The sequence below is a fragment of the Daphnia magna genome, linkage group LG1 (genome assembly GCF_020631705.1).
Source record: "Daphnia magna isolate NIES linkage group LG1, ASM2063170v1.1, whole genome shotgun sequence".
NCBI classification, from domain to species: Eukaryota; Metazoa; Arthropoda; class Branchiopoda; order Diplostraca; family Daphniidae; genus Daphnia; species Daphnia magna.
This window is the reverse complement of record NC_059182.1, coordinates 3453975-3475049: the sequence shown is the minus strand read 5'-3', so window position 1 is coordinate 3475049 and position 21075 is coordinate 3453975. Positions and strand designations below refer to the sequence as shown.

At 39.9% G+C, this 21075-nt stretch overlaps 7 protein-coding genes and 2 long non-coding RNA genes across 16 annotated transcripts; 5 read left to right on the top strand and 4 right to left on the bottom strand.

Annotated features, from left to right (window-relative positions):
• Positions 1-520: 520 nt before the first annotated feature.
• Positions 521-5605, top strand: LOC116930077. Of its 5 annotated transcripts, XR_006649475.1 has the most exons (9): positions 523-926; positions 1208-1392; positions 1462-1711; positions 1783-2011; positions 2912-4705; positions 4809-5013; positions 5094-5213; positions 5268-5343; positions 5412-5605. It is a non-coding gene; the product is annotated as an uncharacterized LOC116930077 (long non-coding RNA). The 5 variants fall into 5 exon arrangements; XR_006649466.1 differs by having other exon boundaries at positions 521-926; positions 4777-5013; positions 5105-5343; XR_006649462.1 differs by having other exon boundaries at positions 5094-5343.
• Positions 1707-3446, bottom strand: LOC116930070. The gene is made up of 4 exons (XM_032937428.2): positions 2940-3446; positions 2664-2868; positions 2034-2595; positions 1707-1965 (listed from the first exon to the last, which is right to left on the bottom strand). Exons 1-4 carry the CDS (start codon positions 3444-3446, stop codon positions 1851-1853), a joined length of 1389 nt encoding a protein of 462 aa, XP_032793319.2. The 3' UTR covers positions 1707-1850.
• On the bottom strand, positions 5351-8184 carry LOC123474573 (ectonucleoside triphosphate diphosphohydrolase 5-like). Its single transcript, XM_045176804.1, is given in 12 exon segments — positions 5351-5897; positions 5959-6065; positions 6131-6187; positions 6252-6601; positions 6661-6727; positions 6730-6744; positions 6809-6889; positions 6954-7065; positions 7133-7590; positions 7653-7779; positions 7853-7911; positions 8041-8184. Coding segments are annotated over 11 exon segments (1482 nt in total). The 5' UTR covers positions 7883-7911; positions 8041-8184; the 3' UTR covers positions 5351-5819.
• A 214-nt stretch (positions 8185-8398) lies between these two features.
• LOC123474585 lies at positions 8399-12231 on the top strand. Of its 4 annotated transcripts, none has more exons than XR_006649440.1 (5): positions 8400-8536; positions 8786-8898; positions 9195-9310; positions 10384-10555; positions 12113-12231. It is a non-coding gene; the product is annotated as an uncharacterized LOC123474585 (long non-coding RNA). The 4 variants fall into 4 exon arrangements; XR_006649450.1 differs by having other exon boundaries at positions 8477-8573; XR_006649433.1 differs by lacking the exon at positions 8786-8898 and having other exon boundaries at positions 8399-8536.
• On the bottom strand, positions 9039-9863 carry LOC116930075 (extensin-2-like). Its single transcript, XM_032937432.2, has 2 exons — positions 9702-9863; positions 9039-9643 (listed from the first exon to the last, which is right to left on the bottom strand). Exons 1-2 carry the CDS (start codon positions 9726-9728, stop codon positions 9191-9193), a joined length of 480 nt encoding a protein of 159 aa, XP_032793323.1. The 5' UTR covers positions 9729-9863; the 3' UTR covers positions 9039-9190.
• On the bottom strand, positions 10503-11467 carry LOC116930074 (extensin). The gene is made up of 2 exons (XM_032937431.2): positions 11338-11467; positions 10503-11266 (listed from the first exon to the last, which is right to left on the bottom strand). Exons 1-2 carry the CDS (start codon positions 11350-11352, stop codon positions 10649-10651), a joined length of 633 nt encoding a protein of 210 aa, XP_032793322.2. The 5' UTR covers positions 11353-11467; the 3' UTR covers positions 10503-10648.
• Positions 12232-12279: 48 nt separating the features above from the next.
• Positions 12280-12802, top strand: LOC116931338 (extensin-like). Its single transcript, XM_032938899.2, has 2 exons — positions 12280-12306; positions 12416-12802. Exons 1-2 carry the CDS (start codon positions 12280-12282, stop codon positions 12800-12802), a joined length of 414 nt encoding a protein of 137 aa, XP_032794790.2.
• A 306-nt stretch (positions 12803-13108) lies between these two features.
• Positions 13109-14565, top strand: LOC116930073 (G patch domain-containing protein 11). The gene is made up of 3 exons (XM_032937430.2): positions 13109-13266; positions 13496-13674; positions 13744-14565. The coding sequence occupies exons 1-3, from the start codon at positions 13211-13213 to the stop codon at positions 14292-14294; spliced, it is 786 nt and encodes a 261-aa protein (XP_032793321.2). The 5' UTR covers positions 13109-13210; the 3' UTR covers positions 14295-14565.
• Positions 14566-14909: 344 nt separating this feature from the next.
• Positions 14910-20798, top strand: LOC116930076 (signal recognition particle 54 kDa protein). The gene is made up of 15 exons (XM_032937433.2): positions 14910-15080; positions 15151-15327; positions 15384-15613; positions 15672-15822; positions 15891-16039; positions 16106-16367; positions 16480-16759; positions 16828-16923; positions 16988-17072; positions 19205-19368; positions 19535-19727; positions 19793-20097; positions 20169-20377; positions 20451-20568; positions 20692-20798. The coding sequence occupies exons 1-15, from the start codon at positions 15003-15005 to the stop codon at positions 20796-20798; spliced, it is 2604 nt and encodes an 867-aa protein (XP_032793324.2). The 5' UTR covers positions 14910-15002.
• The last annotated feature ends 277 nt before the right edge of the window (positions 20799-21075 follow it).

The following is a 21075-nucleotide window of genomic DNA, read 5'->3' as shown; positions in this document are numbered from 1 at the left end:
AAAAGATGGCGACCGAAAGTGAAGCGCTACAAAATCTCATTGGGGAACGAAACAAGATTGTCATAAATTCAATGCCAGGATACTCACTGTAGAATTAAGATTTAAAAGATATTAAGAATTATAAAATTAACGTGTAGACGCTGAGTTTGAAGTAAATGAATCCTTGTTGTGCTGTTTGGTTAAATTGCTGCGAAAAACAAAAAAGAGCGAACCACTTCTGTTTGTGACATGATTCATTGTCAAGTTCAGTGACCAATTTTGAAACAAAAAATTGTCCAATGTCATCCATGAACGCTATTTTTAAAAAAGGGTACAATTAATTTCTGATGTACAAATAGATTTTGTGAAATGTTTTGGCAAACACACAATGTGCACAATACTAGCCGGCTTGGCAAACAACCACTCTTAAAAAATAAAACGTCTGTTCATCCTGGTCTTGCTCCGTGGGATAAGTTGTAACACGAGGTAATTCACTAATTCACCATTAGTGCATAGGAATGTCATTCCTACCTTAATTTAAAGCATCTCTGTGAGCCACTGGTTCGCGTGTTTGCCAGGACTTCTTTATCTTTGTAGTCTCCATTGTGGTACAATAGTTGACCTCATGCATTCAGATGTAACACGTTTTATCTCGTGCCTAGCAGGTGGATCCCATACAACTATGGACATTGAACACGTTAAGGACTTTCCTTACTGGCAAGCGTTGCCGTTCACCCACATGATAAATTTTGCTTCAAACAATTGACAAGTTGAACTTTTTTTAAATTGTTTAATTTAATTATTTATGAAAAAATTTCGAGTTCAAGTTAATGCCTTCTTCAATTCCAGTCACGGTTTCACATCGATCTTTGCCGCCTAAATTCTTTCTTGGCGAACATAGCGAAGTGCAGCCATTTTAATTAGTTGTCACCAGAATGAAAGACCAGGTTTGTTTCAAGTTGTTTATAATCATTTGTTATTTTTAATAAGGAGAGGAATTTTTAAGATTAATGTTAAGACGAAAGAAAATGTATCTGGGCCGATGTGTTGATCTTTATCATTTTTGCTCCAATTATCTATGAAGGTATTATGCTTACATAAAGGGAAGACCAAACTTACTAAAAATCTGCTTGATTGTATGATTGTGAAAGTAGTCAACAAATGTTTTCATTTTACAATTTTTGTAGAAACCTAAAGTTATCACTCTTTACTTTGTTGTGTTTTGCAGACAGTCTGGCTTACTTCAACGATAGAACACTGCTGCCTGGGTCCAGTCATGAAATATTCTATCAGGACAAGAATATATGGATATGCTTTTTTACTTGATCTTCTAAATTGAGGTAATGGCTGTCTGAAGAACTCATCTGCCGTAGAGATGTGGTTCACAAAATCAGATGATCTGAAGCATGAAAGGTATATAATTTCAGTTTTACAATATAGGAGCTTCAGAAGACATGTTCTAACTTTAATCAATGAATATAGACAAACCGAAGGTGGTTCACCGTTCAGACGGGAATAGCCGATTTCGTGGAGTGACATGAAAATCTACAAAGAACTTGTGATAGGTCATCAGAGACACCCTGCCTATTAGGCCCAGATTCTTATTTGTTACAGATCACTCAATCCTGAGACCCATCAGCCTATTGGTAAGGCTAAAGAGAAGAGATCTATCTGCCAATTGATGGACGCGGATATGAACGACGAAGTAACGAAGAGAAAAGACACCGTATTGGTAGGCCTCTATATTTTTACAGCTGAATTTACACAGATATATATTGAACAAATGTATTTATTTGAAATAAGGTCTATTTAACAAAACTATGGAAGAATGCCCTCTTATGGTGTACGATGTATAAATAAGAAGCTGGAAGCTAAAATGCGTTTCGACACTGACCAGTTGCAGCGTTGAACACTTGCCTGCCTTGACAGTTTGTTGCACTGCCCGGCTTAACAACTTGCTGCACCTCCCTTCGGTTGCGGTCGGGTCTGCGTGAAAACCATCAGAAATTAATATCGTACTGTGGATAAAAAGGTATTTTAAAATTTTCTTTTACACTATCGGGTTGGTGCCTTTGCCCTGTCCGGTTCCAGTCCGAGTCGGATTGAGCAAAGGTATGTTGCTGCTGGGAAATTGAATGGCTCCTAACGTTCCCTGTTGCCTACGTTCGTATCCGCCGCCTTTGATGGTCTTTTTATTCTTCTTTTTCTTCCCGTACTTGACCGCCTCTTCTAAGTGAAGACTCTGATAGGCCAACCAGATGCGGAAGACGTCGTATTCCGGATGAAACTGATCGTAAACGCTGTCGAGTAAATCTTTTTCTTCGCACGAAGAGAAATAGGGCGAAGTAGAATTGGTGATATCGACGCATTCCAGTTGGCGTTTCAACACGTCATAGCCCAACAGCTGACCTTGAGATTCATAACTCGAACACGGCCCGCTAGTTCCCAGCTCGTAGCAGACACCGTTCTTGGTCGGTACCCATTGCACCTGTCGCGAATGGCCGTAGATGGCACCGTCGCCGTAGACTGTGGCTGGTAATTCTGGACATTGAGATGGCGTGCAACTCAAACTCCCCGCCGAATCGATAGTTAAAACATAGCGATAGGGGCACGGGCCTGACGAAATCGGGAATGACAGTAGGCACGTAAAAAATGTGGATGCGGAACAAGTATAGTTTGCTAACCTTGAGTGAAAAGTGGGACGCAATCGTCCTGAGGGTTCGGGAAAGGATAATGTCCGATAGGACAATCGCAAATGGGGTCTCCGTAAGGCGAATAGTAGAGACGCCGACCGCCTTGGCACTCGATCGGGTCGTAGATGTCGTGACAAAGTCCATCGCGAACGACGAAAACTCTTTCTCTTCCGCAGAGCCGCGGAGTGCATCGTCCCTGATAAGATTTGCATTTTTATATTTCCTTTCGTTTGACACAGATGACAACAAATAAAATGCCCGTCATACCTTGAATGTGTAGGGGTCCACTGTGACCCACTGCTTGGGGTCATTGCAAGGGCCTCTGCCCAGCACGGGATAGCAGTTTCTGTCGTTTGCGAATCGAACGGAATTCGAATCGCAGCCGTCGTCTGGAATCGAACCGTTGACTGGCATCATCTGCTGGAAGAAAGGTGTGGCGTCGTCCGTTGGCAGTACGACAATATTCGGGTTGAATTCTTCACCTGTCGCCTTCTTTTCTTTTTTCTTTAACCATTTTTTCATTTTCTTGGTTAGCTTCGATAATCTACGCTGCGCGCCATCGTCTTTCGAATTTCTTCTGGAACTCTTCGGCGTTATTCCTCGTGAAAATAGTTTCGCCGTCCAAGATCGCCCGTCACTCGCGTACGGGATGGAAGATCGGATCAATCTTGTGCGGTTTTCGGGCGCGAGGCTCTGCTTCTGAGCGTTAGATCCAAGAAGAATAGCCAGCAACGTTACGAGTAAAACGGCTATGCTTAGAATGGTGCCATCCATCGTGGTGGATACTATCGAAAAATGTGAAGTTTTGTTTCCCCCACCGGCGAGCGAATGGTTTTTTGAGCACTTGACTAGTCACAGAGTTGAGGTGAAGTGAGATGAGCTCGTTCGCAATGAAGGTGCCTAGGTGAAAACTGAACCCGGCGCTGGCTAGCTTTCACCTTCCGTATGCACGCACACAAAAAGTATTTGCCGTCGGAGAAAATGAGTGGCATTCTCATCTTCCAGTTTGTTTTTTTTTTTTTCGAATTGGGACGGTATCGCTTTAAAACTTGGTCAGACCTAACGGTAGATTTTTCCCTTTTCCTTTTTTGATGCGAGGGGGGATGCATCTGTAGCAACTGAGTATGAATTATCAGCTCTTATTGGGTCACTCATCACCGTCAGCTTTCACACGAACGCGTTTCTTTTTTCGCAACCGGTTTTTCTGCCACGATAAATAGGTGCGCATTGAAATATTTAACTGAGCAAATGAGTTAGTTTGCTTTGTTTTGTTTCTGTAATTGTGAGAGGTCTTTGATTAAAAACAAACTGGTCCTTTTGACAGGGGAGTTCCCTTTGTCCCGATCAAGGACGAGTAGGTAAACGGTGCATCCCGAAACGTTATCTTGTCATCGTGTAAAATAATTTAATTCGAAATATTCTCTCGGTTTAAGCAAGTGTTGAAGTGTTACAACTCGTACTACCTCGAGAGAACATCCAAACACACGAGATAATCGTATACAGGAAGAGAAAGTGCGATTACAATAATTGGTTTGAGCGTTTTATATTCATGCAGGCTTCACTTTTTTTGTTTTTAAATTTAAATTCTTCATTTTGTTTTTTTGGTTTGTTTTTGTTCTCTCTTCTAGGATCCCAATGTACGCGTTTACATAGAATTTCGAAAGTGTTCCGGCCGAGCAATTCCAGTTTGGATTTTGTATCACACGCCAAAAGACACTGGGGTTAGTGGAACAAGTCGCAACTCGAATGGAACATTTTGTTATCGGTCACGAAGTTATTGGGGGGGGGGGGGAAACTAAGTAAATTGACACCTATATGGGTGCCGCCCACGTCGTGATTCACGCTTCCGGCAAAAAATGTGCAGCTGCTTAAAAACTGTCGTGTCAGACGCTGAGTCACTCGGCATGCTGGTGAAGGAAGGACGCGTGCAACTCTAGCCCAGCACGAGACGACCGACCAGTTATGTAAACACGTATACCTATGGCGCAGGTCAGTGTTGTGGGCCGACAAAGCGCGGATTTAATCCTAGACAGGTAACTCGGAAAATCAAATTTTGCCTCGCACTAGTGACCTTTTAGGCTTACTAATAATGTTATTAATCTAGACACAATCTTAAGGAAAGAGCTTTTGTTACAGGTTAGCTTCTGCAAGGAGAAATCTTGATAAGTGATGTAGTTGAGCAATCATCAGGGACAGCAATCACGTCACCTAAAAACCAGAAGTTCCTGGCACGAATGCCCGATCTTAGACATTTCTAATCAATGGTTTTATACCAAATTTGGTGAAGAGAAGATGACCCTTTATTATTCCTGTTGCTGGAAAACAAAAGAACCCGGATGAAGTAAGTCGATTTCCTATAGAAAATACTCTGAAATGTTTTAATTTACGTCTATTAGATTGTAGATCTTAAAGTAAATCTAGTTCTTTTCTAGGTAGGTTCAGGGGGATATATTTCGCCATGTTAACGAAGAATTTGAAATTTCGGTAATCAAAGTGAAATTCCTCGTAAGCGCCTTGAAGGCGACTAAATGAAAGAGTTAGGTGGGTTACGTGCTCTTGTGGAATTCTGTAAGTAATTTAAAAGAAAAACTTTAGCCGATAGGGGTTTAAACCCAAGTAGAAGAAAGCAACAATTTAATGACAATTGCTGAACCATTTATAAAAGAATTACGTAAGGCAACTGTTCATTATATTATTTATTTCATGACCCATGACCTTCAAACTATCGTATATTTACAGTTGATTAAAAACAGCTGTAACCAACCACGTAAATGTGAGGAAAAGCCAAGACTACTTGATCTCCAAAAATTACGACTAAGCGAAAAATTAAAATGACAACAAAGAACAAACGGAAATTGGTGTTTTGGGAAGGTCGACTCTTATAGCATTGCACTTGGTTGCAAACATCAAGCGCCGTTGAGGAATGTTAAAAATAAAAAAAAGGGGGCAGACTATGGAAAAAATACGAGGAGCAACCAATGGAAGCGGGGAGAAAAATGTAGTTGACCAACAATACAGAGAGGAAGGCACATGAACATTCTCAAGTTCAATAACACAATGAGAGAAACCGAGAGTTAAGATTTCTTGGCCTCGTTCAAAACGAAAATCTTACTCATCATCGTATGATACGGCACTATCACTGGCACTTTAAATTCCGTTATGTAAAACGTGGAAAGCTGCACCTAAAGCCCAACTGGTCTCGTAGCCGTCGATCTTCTTCCTCAGCTGTTTCAAAAGAAACGATTAATGTTATGGAAAACGCTAGTCACAAAACAACTGAACAAACCTGTAGTTTGGTATCGGTGGCTAAACCGAAACCATGGTGAAGCAAGGCAGAAATATAGGTCATATCCAAGCAGGCAAAAGCTTGGTCGGGGTTCGGGACGGCACAAACTAGCGACACGACAACAATCAAAATGAGTGAAAATTCAAGGTAATCTTTCTTGAAATCAAATTACTTTGTTCTGCCATTTTAAATAATTCTTTTATGGTCAACACTCCCCCTTCAGATGAGTCTGAATAAATGAAAGTTTATTAGGCTGGAGGCAGATTTTAAAGGAGTAAGAAAATTGAATTCACCTATCAAACCATGGTCGCTGGCTCTGTCGTAATAATACGAAATGGCCAACACTTCGCGGTCGTTGAGCTCGGCAGGTTTATGCACAGAAGTTTCTAGAAGACTACGACTGAGTCTGAGGCACTCGTCAAAATCAGCTTTAGGCACACCGCCTTTCTTTTGCCACTCGGACAGAGGGATTTTCTCGACGTCAACATCGTGAGTTCCTTTCACAATGTAATTAACGCCACTATAAGTCCAACCTTTCTTTACCATAGGGTTGATGCAAGGTGAACGCAGTTCCGATTCTCCTTCGGCTTGGCCAGCCGACAGAATTTGTTTTCGCGCTGCCATCAATCCTAACCCAAGGTAACTATTTGAACACAAAGACAGTTACAGTGTGCAATCAAACGATACCGAAAGATTATATACCTAAATGAGTAGACATCAATCTTTTGATGAAGGGTGGCTACTTGATGGATAAATCCTTGAGGGGCTCCTCCATTGTACTTTTTTCTAAGATTTTTTGAAAATTACGCACTTGTTCTAAACTTAAAAAATATATATTTGGGATTTCTACCTTTGGGAACGAAAGTAATTTGTGTTGAACCTCCACCCAAGTCCAGTGCTGCCACGGTTTGCTCAGGATGTTGCAGACGATCTGTAAAATAATTTTAAAAATCGTGTTTTTTGTTCAAGTAAACCACGAATTCAAAGTTACTAACCGAGAAGAAAATTGATGGTAAACCAAGAAAACAATCCCTCGTCAATGCCGTCCATGATGCTCACCGAACGTTGAGTCACCATGAATCCAGATTCTTCAAACACTCGTCGAACCTGAAATTATAACGTATCGACCCTTGTAAGATTTCATGGCCAAAGTTTTAATGTAAAAGGCATTAACCTCTTCAAGAATAAGATTTGCTTTTTCAGCAGGTAAAAGTCTCAAGCCGGCTGTTGCCTTCAGGACTAGGGGTGTTTGGTGCCAAAGGTGTGGAGGTACAACCATTTTGGCCTTGTCTAAAAGTTGTTTTATTGAATCAGCTCCTTTCTTAGGATCATCAGCAAAAGAAGACAATCCGGGTTTGATATGTGAATAGAATTCTTGGTCTAGCTTTACGCTTCGGTCTACAAGAAGTAATTGTTTATAGTTAGATAGCTGAGAAGGCACAATATCATGGACTTTGTATTTACCTGATAACGACCGATGAAAGGTAAATGCCAACACTCTTGAGCCTGTGCTACCAGCATCAATAACAACCGTGTAAACATGCTCCTGAAGGCCAAGGCTTAAAGAAAGCTTGTCCAAAAGGTTGGTACTGTGGTGGGGAGAAATCCAGCCTGTTGTGTTATTGACCATAACTTAAAGGTAAAAAGTTTATTAAAACAAATCAAATTTCTTTTTTATTTCCAAGCTATTTTACCTGTTGCAATTAGAACACTTAACGCGATCACAGTGGTAAAGAAGAGCATCCGGATAACGAGAAAGGCTCTTGAAATGCTAGTCGTCTTCTCTTTAATAGACATTGTCGTGTTCTTCTCTGGGGTAAACTGGATGACGGCCATGGTATTTTCTCAAATGACTATTATTGATTTAACAAAACAGTAAAAACATGTCTGCTACCTTGTTACGATTTCTCACAGACATGTTCATCCTATGAGATGCAGCCTAGCAAGTCTTGTCTAGTGTCAAAAAAGAAAAAGGCTGCATTTTGATTTCTGTTAGCAGTATCAATCAACAAACAGTGCAAAATGCTGTTACATTCAACAACAACGTAAGTAATATTATAGCTCTTGATTATCTTGGGTTACCTGGAATTATAAGCACACAAGAAATGCAAAAGGAAAAACAACTTGATGCACGATAATGGGACTTGGGTAAAAGCTCGCAATATTACGACGGACACAGGCAATCCCAAAACCGACAAAGATAATAGTGCACTTGAGGCATGTGCAATGGGACAGACTATTTTGTGAGAAGTATTCTCTGAAAGACCAGATTTTTTAAAGCTGAGGAAGAAGATGAAGGAAAAGTGAATCACACTGTTCCGGAGATATGCATCACTGTTGGCTTGCTACTTGTGTTTCCCTTCAGTTATAATTATTTTTCTAGGCAGTGACAGAAGCCAGATTAACAACTGATCAAATTAGACTCGTCCGGAATGTGATGACGGGAACGTTTGCAGACGACAGAGATGGCGCTCTTTTTCCATGATGGAAATGTAAGATAACAGTCAGCAGGCACTGAGGCGGCAACGTGCATTTGATGGTGGTTGTGTGACTCGTTCCAATTTCTCTACGTTTTATGGTATGACTTAAACTCGTACTTTTATCAGCCATATCAGGTATGGTAGGTGACTTGCACAAAGCCATGCTTGTTGCTAGGTGATTTTATCTATTATACAACGGCTCGTTGTTTTTGTTTTCATTGGACACTATACTTGGCGTGCATACATCTGCTCTAAAAATTAAATGAACGAGTAGAAATATGGCAATTGGAGTTCACCACATAAAATTCTTGTGTTGAATGACATATTATTTTCTAATGTTTCAAAAGCTACCGAATGTGATGGTTTGCCAAGTCACGAGAAGAAATTCTTCATTCGTCTATTGCTTTCTGGCTACTGGGCCAAGTTCCCTTGCACGCTTGCTGTGGCCATAATTAATTAGGTATTTCGTCAAGAAACGGCTAAATTAGTTACTGAAGTTTTAGCAAAGAAAATTTCTGATGTAACAATGCTTTGTGTGGTAATTAGATTAGAATATCACAGAAACGATGAAGCCAAATAATTCTATCGAATGTTTTCCAGTTTCGTTTCAAATAATTTTTCAAAATGCCGTTTGTGTATTAGCAGTTGACGTACATAGCAAATTGAGTTTACATTCGAAGGCTTAGTGATGAATTTTGACATTTGCAACCTGTGCATTTTTCATTCTATATACTAAACTTCTTGTTTTAATTTCAGAACATGTGCTGTGGCATAAGTGGAGATTGGTACGATGACGGAGCCTGCTGCTGATTATAATTCTGCTCCGGAACGTAAGACGGTGTAGGTGGTTTGTAGATTGGTGGCATTTGTAGGTAAGTTGATTTACCATAAGCTGGTGGTGGTGCCGGTGTAGTATAGTCGTATGTAGGTGGAGGGTTGTAAGCCGGCGGAGCTGGTGATGTGTAATATGGGGTTGGCGTGGTCGTATAATAAGGGGCAGGAGTAGTCGTGTAATAGGGCGTCTGTGTAGCCGCGGTTTGTGATTGTTGTTGAATGTAGATGGGTGGACACGAAGGTGCTGGGTCCCGAAACAGGGGGGAATCACCGCCAGCACCGTTCATCTGTAGAAGTCTCTTCAAAAGGATGAAACGTTTTTGACGGCTTTGACTTGATTTTGCTGCTCCTGCCATCAGGAATATGAGCACCTGAAAAACCCCAAAAATAACAATAACAAATAGTCAAAATTACATGAAATGGTCGTACCAATACTGAAATTATGGGAAATTTCATCCTTGCCAAGTGTTGCCTACCGGTCTGCAATCGAGTGAATGGTTTAATTTTTTTGGTGCATCGTTTTATATACTGTCACATTTGTTATTGAGGCATCCTTTTATAGTTGTTGACACGATAGGTGCGAACGGGTGAATGTCTGTTCGTTATTCCCAATCGATGAGTTTTTACAGAATTCAAAAGGCCATCACAAGGTTGGATGGAATTTCATGCTTTTTCTGTGGCTGGATTTCACGTGTTTTTATCGTAGTTTTATAAAGTAGAATAACAAAACAAAGGGATTGTGCACATTTCGTCGAAATTCAGATGAAAAATATCATTTTCTACCTAGTGGAGGTTAAGTCACAAAAGTGAAAATACGCAATACTCGCGCAAAATATCGCTAACAAAGAATTGGTTGGGAAATGATATGAACTGAACGTTGGCATTGCAGATTATTGATTTAAGATGTTGACAAACTGGGTTGTTTTAAACATTCTCTTTTTTTTTTCCATCATTTTCTCAAGTAATATAAACACGCGAGAAAATTACGTAGTCGCTTTCTATCAGGCGACGAAGATATATTTTTGATCAGCAGTTTTATTTTCTATTCATTCATTTATCGTGTTATTCGATTTAATTCAATTTAAATACATATTTTCTTTTTCCTTTTCAGAAAATGGAAGGATATTTATCATTCCTTGAAACAATTCCAAAAATAGCCATAGATAATATAAATATTTGGCTTATTCACCGACTGCTCACCAAACGAAGAAGAAATGAAACGAAAAGAAATTGCAGTGAATTACTGTATTCTCGATAACTCACATCAAACCTAAAAATATCTGGTAAGCATTCAAAACTACAGACATTTGCTACGTTTTCTTTTAAGCCAGCTCAAAAGATGGCGGTTTGCTAATCCGCCTATGAGGAAGAATCCTTTAAGGATAAGAAGGTGGAGCTGGAGGGGAATAAGCAGGGGGAGCTGGAGGGGCATATTGTGGAGGAGAGGGAGGGGAATAAGCTGGAGGCGAATAGCTTGGAGGAGAGGGAGGGGCATATTGCGGAGGAGAGGGAGGGGCATATTGCGGAAGAGGGGGAGGGGCATATTGTGGAGGAGAGGGAGGAGCATACGCTGGGGGTGAATAGCTTTGCGGAGGAGCGTACGGAGGTGGTGAATAACTTGGGGGAGGATAAGATGGAGGTGGGTAGCTAGGAGGAGGAGCATACGCTGGAGGAGAATAGCTTGGTGGAGGGGCATATGATTGAGGTGGATAGTCCATCGGTACAGGAACAGGCACAGGCACAGGTCGCTGGACGATTCCCACCATCGGAATTGGATTGTCGATGCCTCCTAATTCCTTTCCTCCACCACCTCCACCTCCGCCGCCTTTCTTCTTCATGAAGAACAAGAAACGCTTGTCTCGATTTATCGAGTCGTCGGTAGTCATGGATTCTTCTGTGCTAGTAGATCCCTCGGTGGTCGTAGTGCTTTCTTCTTCTTCAGCTCCAGCAGCCATCAAACTGAAGAGAACCAACAGCGACAGCAGTGCTACATTCTTTAGGATAGAATAACAAGCAAAATTTTAATTCAAAGTACCACGTTAACATTTGAAATTATCTAAATTACCTTCAGGAACTTCATCGTAGAGGTCTTAAGGTTACACCTTTGATCAATAAGAGTGTTTCTGGAACAACAATTCAACAAGAACAATACTAGACCGATGAAGGCTGATGATTGATGTTGATCGGACCGCGCAATTCCGTATTTATTGCCTTCCACTCATGCGAAACGATGTAGTGTGGGAAAGGGGTTTCAACTTTGCTGTTCCCGGGAAGAACCCAAGGCTTAAACTCTGACCTTCGGGAGCTAATAGGTTTTTCAAAATGTGATCATTATTGTCTGTAATTCTTTTTCTCGAAAGTCATTAACCTCGGTCTCATCAGTTTTTACGGGTAAAACTCGTCCATGAAACGAGTAGCAGTGAAAACAAATTACTCTACTGGGAATTTAACGTAATTTCAATAACTCTGGTCACGGTTTAACGAACATCTCACAGTTTATTCATCGATAAAGAGAAATTTACATTCTCAAAATTCTGTTTTCAGTTTAGTTTTATCATCGATCTTAAACGTGTCGCGGGTAATTAAAAGTTATCCTTAATTCTACGGCTCCGAAACGCAAACCTTTTTTTTCCGTTGTTTTATTCGCAAAAAAATCCCATCGAACTGAAAAAAGATTTTATTTTGTAAGTTTTTTCATATTTTTCATGAAAAATGTAGAGTTTAGCGTATAGCTCTGTTTAATCGGCCTTGTCCAAACGTTGCATCTGAAATACCTTGAATGGAGAATTGACCATGAGTGTTCTCATTTTTTCTTCTGACAATTCTTCTTGAAATTTAAGGTCATTCACTATAACATAGCAGACGGGAGTGGGGAAATGAATAAAAAGAAGGGACAGAGGCATTGAAGTGCATCATTCGATCTTCTGCTGGCTTTAAAGTAACAAGCCGATAACAATCCTAAAAAAGTTTGAATTCTATCCTATTCTACCCGTGGCTTTGTGGCAAGATGAAAAGACACTCCATCTCAAAAGTGGTAATTTTAATTCATTGTTATTTTTATGTCTTTTGTGCAAGTATTTAAGAGTTTGCATTAAAATATTCTTGAGACAGAGATCTAACTGTTTATTTGGCTCTAATTTTAGGTTTTATTGCTTTCGCTATGCCTTTGGAGTTGCCAAGGCGATGAAGAGCCCAAAAGCCATGGTGGGCGAACAAAGCGATTCCTCTACTACAGCAAAAAAGGCGGCTTCGGCTTAGGTTTGGGCGTTGGACCAAAAGGTATAGGTGCTGGAGTCCCTGCAATGACCATGGTCGGTCTCGTGGAGCAACCGGTACCCGTTCACGTTGGCGTGCCAGAATACCCGCCCTACCCTCCTCCAGCCTATCCCCCACCTGCAGACTATGCTCCTCCATCTTATGCTCCCCCTCCTAGCTACGCTCCTCCGGCTTATGCTCCACCATCATACGCCCCTCCCCCGCCCGCTTATTCCCCCCCTGCGCCTGCTTACGCTTCACCACCCGCATACTAGGCGCTTTTGTAGCTCTCGTGGATTCTACTGAATGAAAAACCACCATCCAGCTGGACTGACATGGGGAAAATATTCATTCTTGACCAATTACTTGCATTTTGATTTTCAATGCTGTAGGCCTTGTACATCAAATACATTAACTGGTATACATTTAATGTTGAAACTGTGTTCTCCTTATTTAATTTTCGACAGTTTGTATATTCCCATTAAATTTAATGGAAGTATTCAGTCCAAAACGCTTTGTATTTTCTGTCGTTTTTATATTTGGCGCCGTTTCTTCTTTTAAACCTTTGGCAATGTTGCTTTAAATGAGCGGTTTCGTCTGCTCCATTAGTCTTAACTCTTAAGCAGCGAATCCGAAAAAAATAATTATTATTGCTAGATTTTTGTTGATCTCTAATAGCAATTATGACAGATAGTGCCGAGGAGGATGATTACATGTCTGAAGAATTTTTGACGGCATGGTAATAATAATTCTAGCTTATGTAATGTTGTTTTATTTAAGTAAACTTATGGGAACTTGCTATCTAACAAGCTTGTTAGATTAAAAACAATCATAATAATGGATATCAAACTCAGAATTATGAAATGAGGAAATCATGACAAAAAATATTCATTAAATTTAGATCTAGCAACAATCTTGTGAGGTTCTGATGATTTTTTCTGTATTTTCCCAACTAAAATATTTTGCAGTGTAAAGGATGTCAGGCCAGGACTAGTTTTCAAGCAGAGCACCAAAAGGCAGTTCCAAATTGAGGAACAACACCGCAGTGCAAACGAAAAAATGAGAAAATTGAACAAGCCTGTCAGAGTTTTGGAGGCTGAAAAGCGTGAAGAAGGGCTTAGCACAGCAATAAGTAGTCAAAATAAAGGTACAGGAATTAACTAAATTTTAAATGCTTGAGAAATAATTTGAAATCCATTGTCAATTTTTATTGCAGGTTTTGCCATGTTACAAAAGATGGGCTACAATCCAGGCAAAGGCTTGGGAAAGACAGAAGAAGGTCGCGTGGAGCCTGTAGCCGTTGAAATAAAGACCACGCGAGCTGGATTGGGCAGAGAGGCTGCCGTGAAAGACATACTACAAAGAAAGATGACAATGTTGCAGAACAGAATCTCTAGCCAAAACAGTTCGACAAGTGTAACTGAATTTAGAAACCGTAAGAAAGATGAAGCTGTTCAGAAACTTATTCTCATTGATTTGAGGAAGAGCCAACGGATGTGTCAAGTTCTGGACGAAGAAAAGAACATCCTGGAACCGGCCGAACTTTGGTTTTGGCCCCAAGTGGTCAAAGATCCGGAAGAATCTGATCAAGAAGACAAAGATGTTGAAGAAAAGGAAGAAGAACAACTTTTACCCGGTGAACAACTTGAGTTAATCACAGCCTACCTCCGTCAAGTTCATTGGTATTGCACTTGGTGTGCAACGAAATTTAATGACGATCAAGATCTCACTTCCAGTTGCCCTGGTGCCACGCGAGATGAACACTGATAAAGTGGTTCAAATGGTTTTTATGTAATTTATTTGCATATGAAACGAATATTTTAATTGTCAACAAAACTTTAAACAAATAGCCTACACGTTTTTTTTTTTCACTTTGAATGGATACGGGTTCCATAAGGTCTCAAAATTAGTAGGAGCCTTTGTAAAATGTTTTGTAGGAGTCCTCCTCTCTCTGCTCCAAATATTTTCTCATGGTGTATTTATATTTAGATAATTGTAACCAATTGGTGATTTCATATAATGTAACTTTTGAAAAGCGCTCACAGCCCTTAGTTTTTTTTCTGGGATGCAGTCTTATAAAATCTACTTAAAAATTAATTGTGTTAAACTATTTGCTCAATTCATACATGAACGCCATAAGAAAAATGGGAACGACCTAACGAATACGATTCTGGGTGTTCATGATCATGAGACAACATTGACGGGAAAACAAAAATATTAATAAATAGAACGTGCAGGAAACTTTGCACATTCGTTATTGTGTGAAACCAGAATTACCGCTTAGCAGATTCGGAATTTCGGATTGAAAAATGAAAATTTATCGCAAATTCGTACTCCTGGCTAGTAAAGGACTCCTTCACCCGTAGTTGTTTAGAGAAGTAAGAGAGTGACGTGCTCTTGTCCGCTCTCTGCTAGTGTAAATTCACTCAACAAATTACTGAAATTAGTGAATTGTCGACGACTTAGTTATCAAAAATGGTGTTGGCAGATTTAGGAAGGAAAATTACCTCGGCCTTAAGGTCGCTGAGTAATGCGACAGTTATCAATGAAGAGGTAGAGCCATAAAAAAGCAAAAATATGCTTAGCTCTATGACCCTAATCTCACATTTTCTTGTCCCTGCAGGTTTTAAATGCTATGCTAAAGGAAATATGTGCCGCTTTGCTTGAATCAGATGTCAATATCAGATTGGTAAAACAGTTAAGAGAAAATGTCAAATCAGTTATTGATTTCGATGACATGGCTGGTGGTTTGAATAAGAGACGAATGATCCAAAGTGCTGTCTTCAAGGAGCTAATCAAGGTACACCCAAACTAACTTCCAGCTGTTATTTGTTTCTTACAATTTTGAAATGATAGTTAGTAGATCCTGGAGTCAAACCATATCAGCCAGTCAAAGGACGCCCCAATGTTATTATGTTTGTTGGTTTGCAAGGTTCTGGTAAGACTACAACTTGCACAAAATTAGCATACCACTATATGAAGAAAGGCTGGAAATCTTGTCTTGTCTGTGCTGATACTTTCCGTGCTGGTGCTTATGATCAGCTCAAACAGAACGCCACAAAAGCCAGAATCCCTTTCTATGGAAGGTAATCCTAAGTGTTTCATCATTTACTCTGCAGTTTGTTTTGATTCTATATTTTGTAGCTACACAGAAGTTGATCCAGTGGTCATTGCTCAGGAGGGTGTTGATATGTTCAAAGCGGAAAATTTTGAATTCATCGTCGTGGATACAAGTGGCCGACACAAGCAGGAGGATTCACTTTTTGAAGAAATGTTGCAAGTTTCAAATGCTGTGGTAAGTAAAACGAATGAAGTAGAATTTCACAATAGAACTTTCATTCAAATTCCTGTCGAAAATGAAAGAAACCAGATAATATCATCTTCGTCATGGACGCCTCCATCGGCCAGGCATGCGAGGCTCAAGCCCGTGCCTTCAAAGAAAAAGTAGATGTTGGTTCAGTTATCATCACAAAACTGGATGGTCACGCTAAAGGTGGTGGCGCTCTCAGCGCGTAAGTCATTTACGTAAAAAAATGTTTAAAGGATTTGCTTTACGCTTACATTTTGCAAATGACTAGTGTGGCTGCCACGCAGAGTCCCGTAATTTTCATCGGAACCGGAGAGCATATCGACGACCTTGAATCGTTTAAGACGAAGCCTTTTATTAGTAAATTACTGGGACTTGGTGATATTGAAGGACTCATAGACAAAGTCAATGAGCTAAAGTTGGACGACAACGAGGAACTCATAGAAAAAATTAAACACGGCCAGTTCACTTTACGCGATATGTACGAACAGTTTACTAATATCATGAAGATGGGACCATTTTCCCAAATCATGGTGAGTGCATTTAACTTCTACACTTTAGTTCAAGCTTTTTTTTCTTCTTCTTCTTCTTTTCCTTATTTTTATTTTATTGTTTCAATGTATATATATTTATTTTTAAATACAGGGGATGATACCGGGCTTCAGTCAAGATTTCATGACCAAAGGTGGTGAACAAGAGTCAATGGCCAGACTAAAGAAACTTATGACAATCATGGATAGTATGAATGATTCCGAGTTAGACAATCAAGATGGAGCTAAACTTTTCAGCAAACAACCTACGCGGATGGCGCGGGTGGCCAGAGGGTCGGGCGTGACTGAACGTGAAGTTAAAGAATTGATTTCTCAGTATACAAAGTTCGCAGCCGTTGTCAAGAAGATGGGTGGTATCAAGGGGCTTTTCAAAGGTACGTAAAGTTTTCGCTCTGAGTTTATATTATGGATATCTAATCGTATTGTTGCGTTGTTTTGACAGGAGGCGACATGACGAAAAATGTCAATCCCACACAAATGGCCAAGCTGAATCAGCAGATGGCTCGTATGATGGATCCGTCCGTTCTCCAGCGAATGGGTATGATACTAGTTTAAATGATGTTTGGTGGAAGGAAAATTATAACATGATTTTATTCGTAAAGGTGGTATGGGAGGATTGCAAAATATGATGAGGCAACTTCAGCAAGGGGCTGGTGGTCTAGGAAACCTTATGGGAATGGGAGGAGGAGGAGGGAAATAGCCAATTTTCCAATCTTGTGTGCATTTTTTTTTCACAAGTGGCTATATCCATACCTTCCTTTATCCATGTAACACCCTGTGTGTAGGAATTTGACTTATACGGTTTGGGCTGACTACAAGAATTTTTTATTTACCATGAGTATATGTAAAAAGTGAGACTGTGACAATGGAATACATGATGGTGAATGAGGATCTTGTATTTTCTATTTATCTGTCCGAAACTTGCTTTGTGAATATGATAAAACAATAATAATACAAAAGAACAGCTGGTTTTGTTGTTTTTATTTGTTATACTACAGAGCGCAATTGGCCAATTGCCACTTGCCGCCGCAAAAAATGTGGGAAAAAGAGGGAATCAAACAGGTAAGTTGTCCCATTCCGCCAACCCATTGTGAGGAAAAACAGTGGAATAAAAAACCCGCGTAATACGGTTGCCCCACTTCACTGCTAAAGTTTAAAAAAAAAGAGGGTAACAAAATTATTGCTAAAAGGCTGCTCTATTCCACCGCCAGAGCATAAGAGAAAAGAGGGAGGAGTCACATATCCGCATTTTAGTAATCTCACCGAAAAGGTGGAGGAGCCAAATAAATGCCCCATGCAGTTCAAATTATTGCGCCATCAATTTTGTGATCGCGATCACGGCAAGTCTGCTGCTCGGCTATGTGAGCCTTTTAAGGATTCAAAAATAACAGCTGTTTTCAGTGTCTATTTTTAAAATCACGAAGCCACTCGTAAAAAATCATTCTATTTGTCTGTCTGACTTCTGCGTTGTATTTGACTGCAAAACTAATTGTTTTCTTTTTTGCATCCTGGACCACTTGCCTACATCCCAACAGTCAACCCGTTCAATGTGCAAAAAAGTGGGGGTTAAAAAAGGTTGATCAGAATCATTTTTCTCTCTCCTTGCAGCATTACAGCAGGGTAATTACTATATTTCGCCACAAAAATGGGGGGAAACAGAAAGAATCCAACAGTTCAGTTGTTCCATTCCAACAAAAATATTTTGAGTTAAACACTCGTGTAACAGTGGTCTCGTATCGTCACAAGAGTACGCAAAAAAGAAAACTTAAAACTATTGCTGCAGAAATGCATTACTCCACCGCCAGAGCGTAGGAGAACCAAAAGGGAGGAGTCCCTGCATTTTAGTACTTTTCACAATCCTGACGAATAAGGAGAGGGGCCAAATTGATACCCCCGGGCAGTTCCCTCTATTGCGCAATCAAAAGGTGGAGTGGCTTGCGGCACGACAAAACCCGTACAGAATTAGAAACACATTTTGTGAATTATAAAGTTAGATCTGTAATTTAAAAATGCCAGTTGGTAATTTAATGATAAGTTTTTGAGAAATGGTAGTGACGGTTACAAGTTAAGTTGTTATGGCTTTTTAAAAGTGATGAATGATACGGAAGCGCAAAAATCGATATTTGACAATCGATTTACTAGCAGCCATTATTATCATAGAAAAAACGTTTGGCTGGGAGGAGAGACCACGAAAGTACGACAGCATTTTCGTGAATTGATTTTGCAACGACGAGGATATTGAGTTCAGGCAGGCGATACTAATCTGCAGTGTCTCAAATTTTGATTGACTTGTCGTCGCCGATTATAAATACCATAGAAGGAGTATTGGCAGTTGTAATTAACACGGGCCAAAACAGTAACGAAATAAATTTTAAAAAAGAAAGGAAAGCAGAAATTCAAAAAAACGGCGACATTGCAGGTGAAAAGGTAGATAATCACTAGGCAACAATTTAGAATAAAATCTTATCTTATCTTACTTATCAGCTTTTGGGTAGCCATTTTACCAAGTTCTTTTCCTGAGTTTCAAGCTGCATGGTTTGTCACAAGTCCTTAGTCCTAGCTAATAATTTTTTAATTAATTTTATAACCATGTTGCTTAATTTTGATAATAGTTTTCAGTTGACTTCATTTCTTCTAAAATTTTCTTTTTGTAGGCAGTGTGATGTGCCAAGGAAAGCACTAGGAACCAGCCAGTGATTTGTTGGAACGTCCATCTATGCATGGATGTTAAATTCCAGTACAGTCAGCACACAGAGTAAACAAATCATTGGTGAAGCCAAGAGAAGGGCTGTTGTGTACCTGCTAACCTTATTTCACCTGAGAAAAAAAATGGGTGGATTCCTAGATAAACCGAAAACAGAAAAAAGTCGGGAGTGTAATGAGGGCAATGGACTCAGATATGGAGTTGTCAGTATGCAAGGTTGGCGTGTAGAGATGGAAGACTCACATACTGCAGTCGTTGGGCTGCCAGGTGGTTTCAAAGGTATTATGAATGTTAGGTCTTTATTTGCTTCTATGGCATTCCAGTTTTTGATTAATTTTGTGTCAATGCTGGATTTCATGTTAAATAGCATGGGTAGTAAGCATGCTCCTGAGAAAGTGTAGCATATTACTAACATTATTCCTCATTCTGTCCTTTTTATTTGCAGATTGGTCATTTTTTGCCGTCTTCGACGGGCACTGCGGCTCGACTGTTTCAGCTCATTGTGCAAGTAATTTGTTGCCCACCATTATAGAAACAGAGGACTTCAAGAAAATTTCACCAAAGACAGCCGAGAATGATGAAGAAAACAACGAACTCGAAAGTACCATTAGACGTGCCATTCACGCTGGGTTTCTTAAGTAAAAATAGCAAAAAAATCTCATGTTAGTTGCACTATCTCTAAGAAGAATTTTTTGTGCAATAGATTGGATGAGACCATGAGACAAATGCCATGTGTGGCAAATGGGGAAGATAAGAGCGGATCAACGGCAGTGTCCACATTAATTTCTCCAACCCACTTCTACATAGCTAATTGTGGCGATTCTAGAGCTGTTCTGTGTCGAAATGGTGAAGCAGCCGTCTGCACGATGGACCATAAGCCGACGGTGGCTGCTGAAAAAAAGAGAATACAAGACGCAGGCGGCTCGGTTATGATTCATAGGGTCAACGGATCACTGGCAGTCTCAAGGGCTCTTGGTGACTTTGAATACAAAAGCGTAGAAGGCAAAGGTATTACTTTCTTTCCTACCCCTGTCATTTAATTTCAAAGTTGTATGAATTTGTTTCTTAATGCATCGTAGGGCCGACCGAACAATTGGTATCTCCAGCTCCAGAAATCTACGTCGAAACACGAAAGCCAGATGAGGACCAATTCCTCGTTCTCGCTTGCGATGGTATATGGGACGTGATGACAAACGAGGACTTATGCCATTTTATTCGCTACCAATTAACCATCACGGAGGATTTGTCGAAAGTTTGCTCGGCCGTCGTTGATCATTGCCTCTTCAAAGTATTCGAGCTACTTGAATCATTTTTTTTTTTTTGCGAATTGTGTTTTCAGCGTCAATTTCTGGATCATTTAGGGAAGTCGTGACAACATGAGCATAGTATTGATTACTTTTCCAGCAGCACCGAAAATTGTGAAAGAAGAGGTGGAACGCGAAAAGAAATTCGAAGACTGGATTAAAGAGAAAACTTATAGTTAGTTATCTTCGTCGTTTATTTAAGTTGATAGAATTTTTTTAAAGAATTCTTATTATTTTCACCCTTTTATTTTATTTATTAATTTCGATGGGTTCCATTTTTTTTTTTTATTACTTTAAGAAATCTTGGATGATGACCTACACGCCGAAGTTAGTCGTATCCTTCAAATTATAAATGATGAAGAAATTCCGGATCAACCACCGCTTAGTTCCGTTGGCTCGAAGTAAGTTAGAATTTCAGTTTTCACGTTCTGAGAATGGTGTCGTCGTCAGTTAACGTATTCGTGCCAAATCAGAAGTCTGCATTAATGACTTGCTGGTTTTGTTCCAATTTTATTCTTGTGACGTGTTGCTTTATTTTACGGTCATAAATGACCAAAGTAGATGAGTCGCCTAAAGTAATTTTAACGTGACCTTGCGACAACTGTTGTGTTTTAATCCATATTTATCTGTTATTCACAGACGAAGTTTCGTCGAGCAGGTGATTGACGACAAGTACGGCACA

Coding starts and splice junctions, on each gene's coding strand:
- LOC116930070 (XM_032937428.2), bottom strand. CDS start 3,446: ATGGATGGCACCATTCTAAGCATAGCCGTTTTACTCGTAACGTTGCTG. Junction 2,869..2,939: donor TGGACCCCTACACATTCAAG/GTATGACGGGCA, acceptor AAATCTTATCAG/GGACGATGCACTCCGCGGCT. Junction 2,596..2,663: donor CGTCCCACTTTTCACTCAAG/GTTAGCAAACTA, acceptor CGATTTCGTCAG/GCCCGTGCCCCTATCGCTAT.
- LOC116930075 (XM_032937432.2), bottom strand. CDS start 9,728: ATGAAATTTCCCATAATTTCAGTATTG. Junction 9,644..9,701: donor TTCCCATAATTTCAGTATTG/GTACGACCATTT, acceptor GGGGTTTTTCAG/GTGCTCATATTCCTGATGGC.
- LOC116931338 (XM_032938899.2), top strand. CDS start 12,280: ATGAAAAGACACTCCATCTCAAAAGTG. Junction 12,307..12,415: donor GACACTCCATCTCAAAAGTG/GTAATTTTAATT, acceptor CTCTAATTTTAG/GTTTTATTGCTTTCGCTATG.
- LOC116930073 (XM_032937430.2), top strand. CDS start 13,211: ATGACAGATAGTGCCGAGGAGGATGATTACATGTCTGAAGAATTTTTG. Junction 13,267..13,495: donor GAAGAATTTTTGACGGCATG/GTAATAATAATT, acceptor AATATTTTGCAG/TGTAAAGGATGTCAGGCCAG. Junction 13,675..13,743: donor AATAAGTAGTCAAAATAAAG/GTACAGGAATTA, acceptor TTTTTATTGCAG/GTTTTGCCATGTTACAAAAG.
- LOC116930076 (XM_032937433.2), top strand. CDS start 15,003: ATGGTGTTGGCAGATTTAGGAAGGAAAATTACCTCGGCCTTAAGGTCG. Junction 15,328..15,383: donor TCTTCAAGGAGCTAATCAAG/GTACACCCAAAC, acceptor TTGAAATGATAG/TTAGTAGATCCTGGAGTCAA. Junction 15,823..15,890: donor TGCAAGTTTCAAATGCTGTG/GTAAGTAAAACG, acceptor CGAAAATGAAAG/AAACCAGATAATATCATCTT.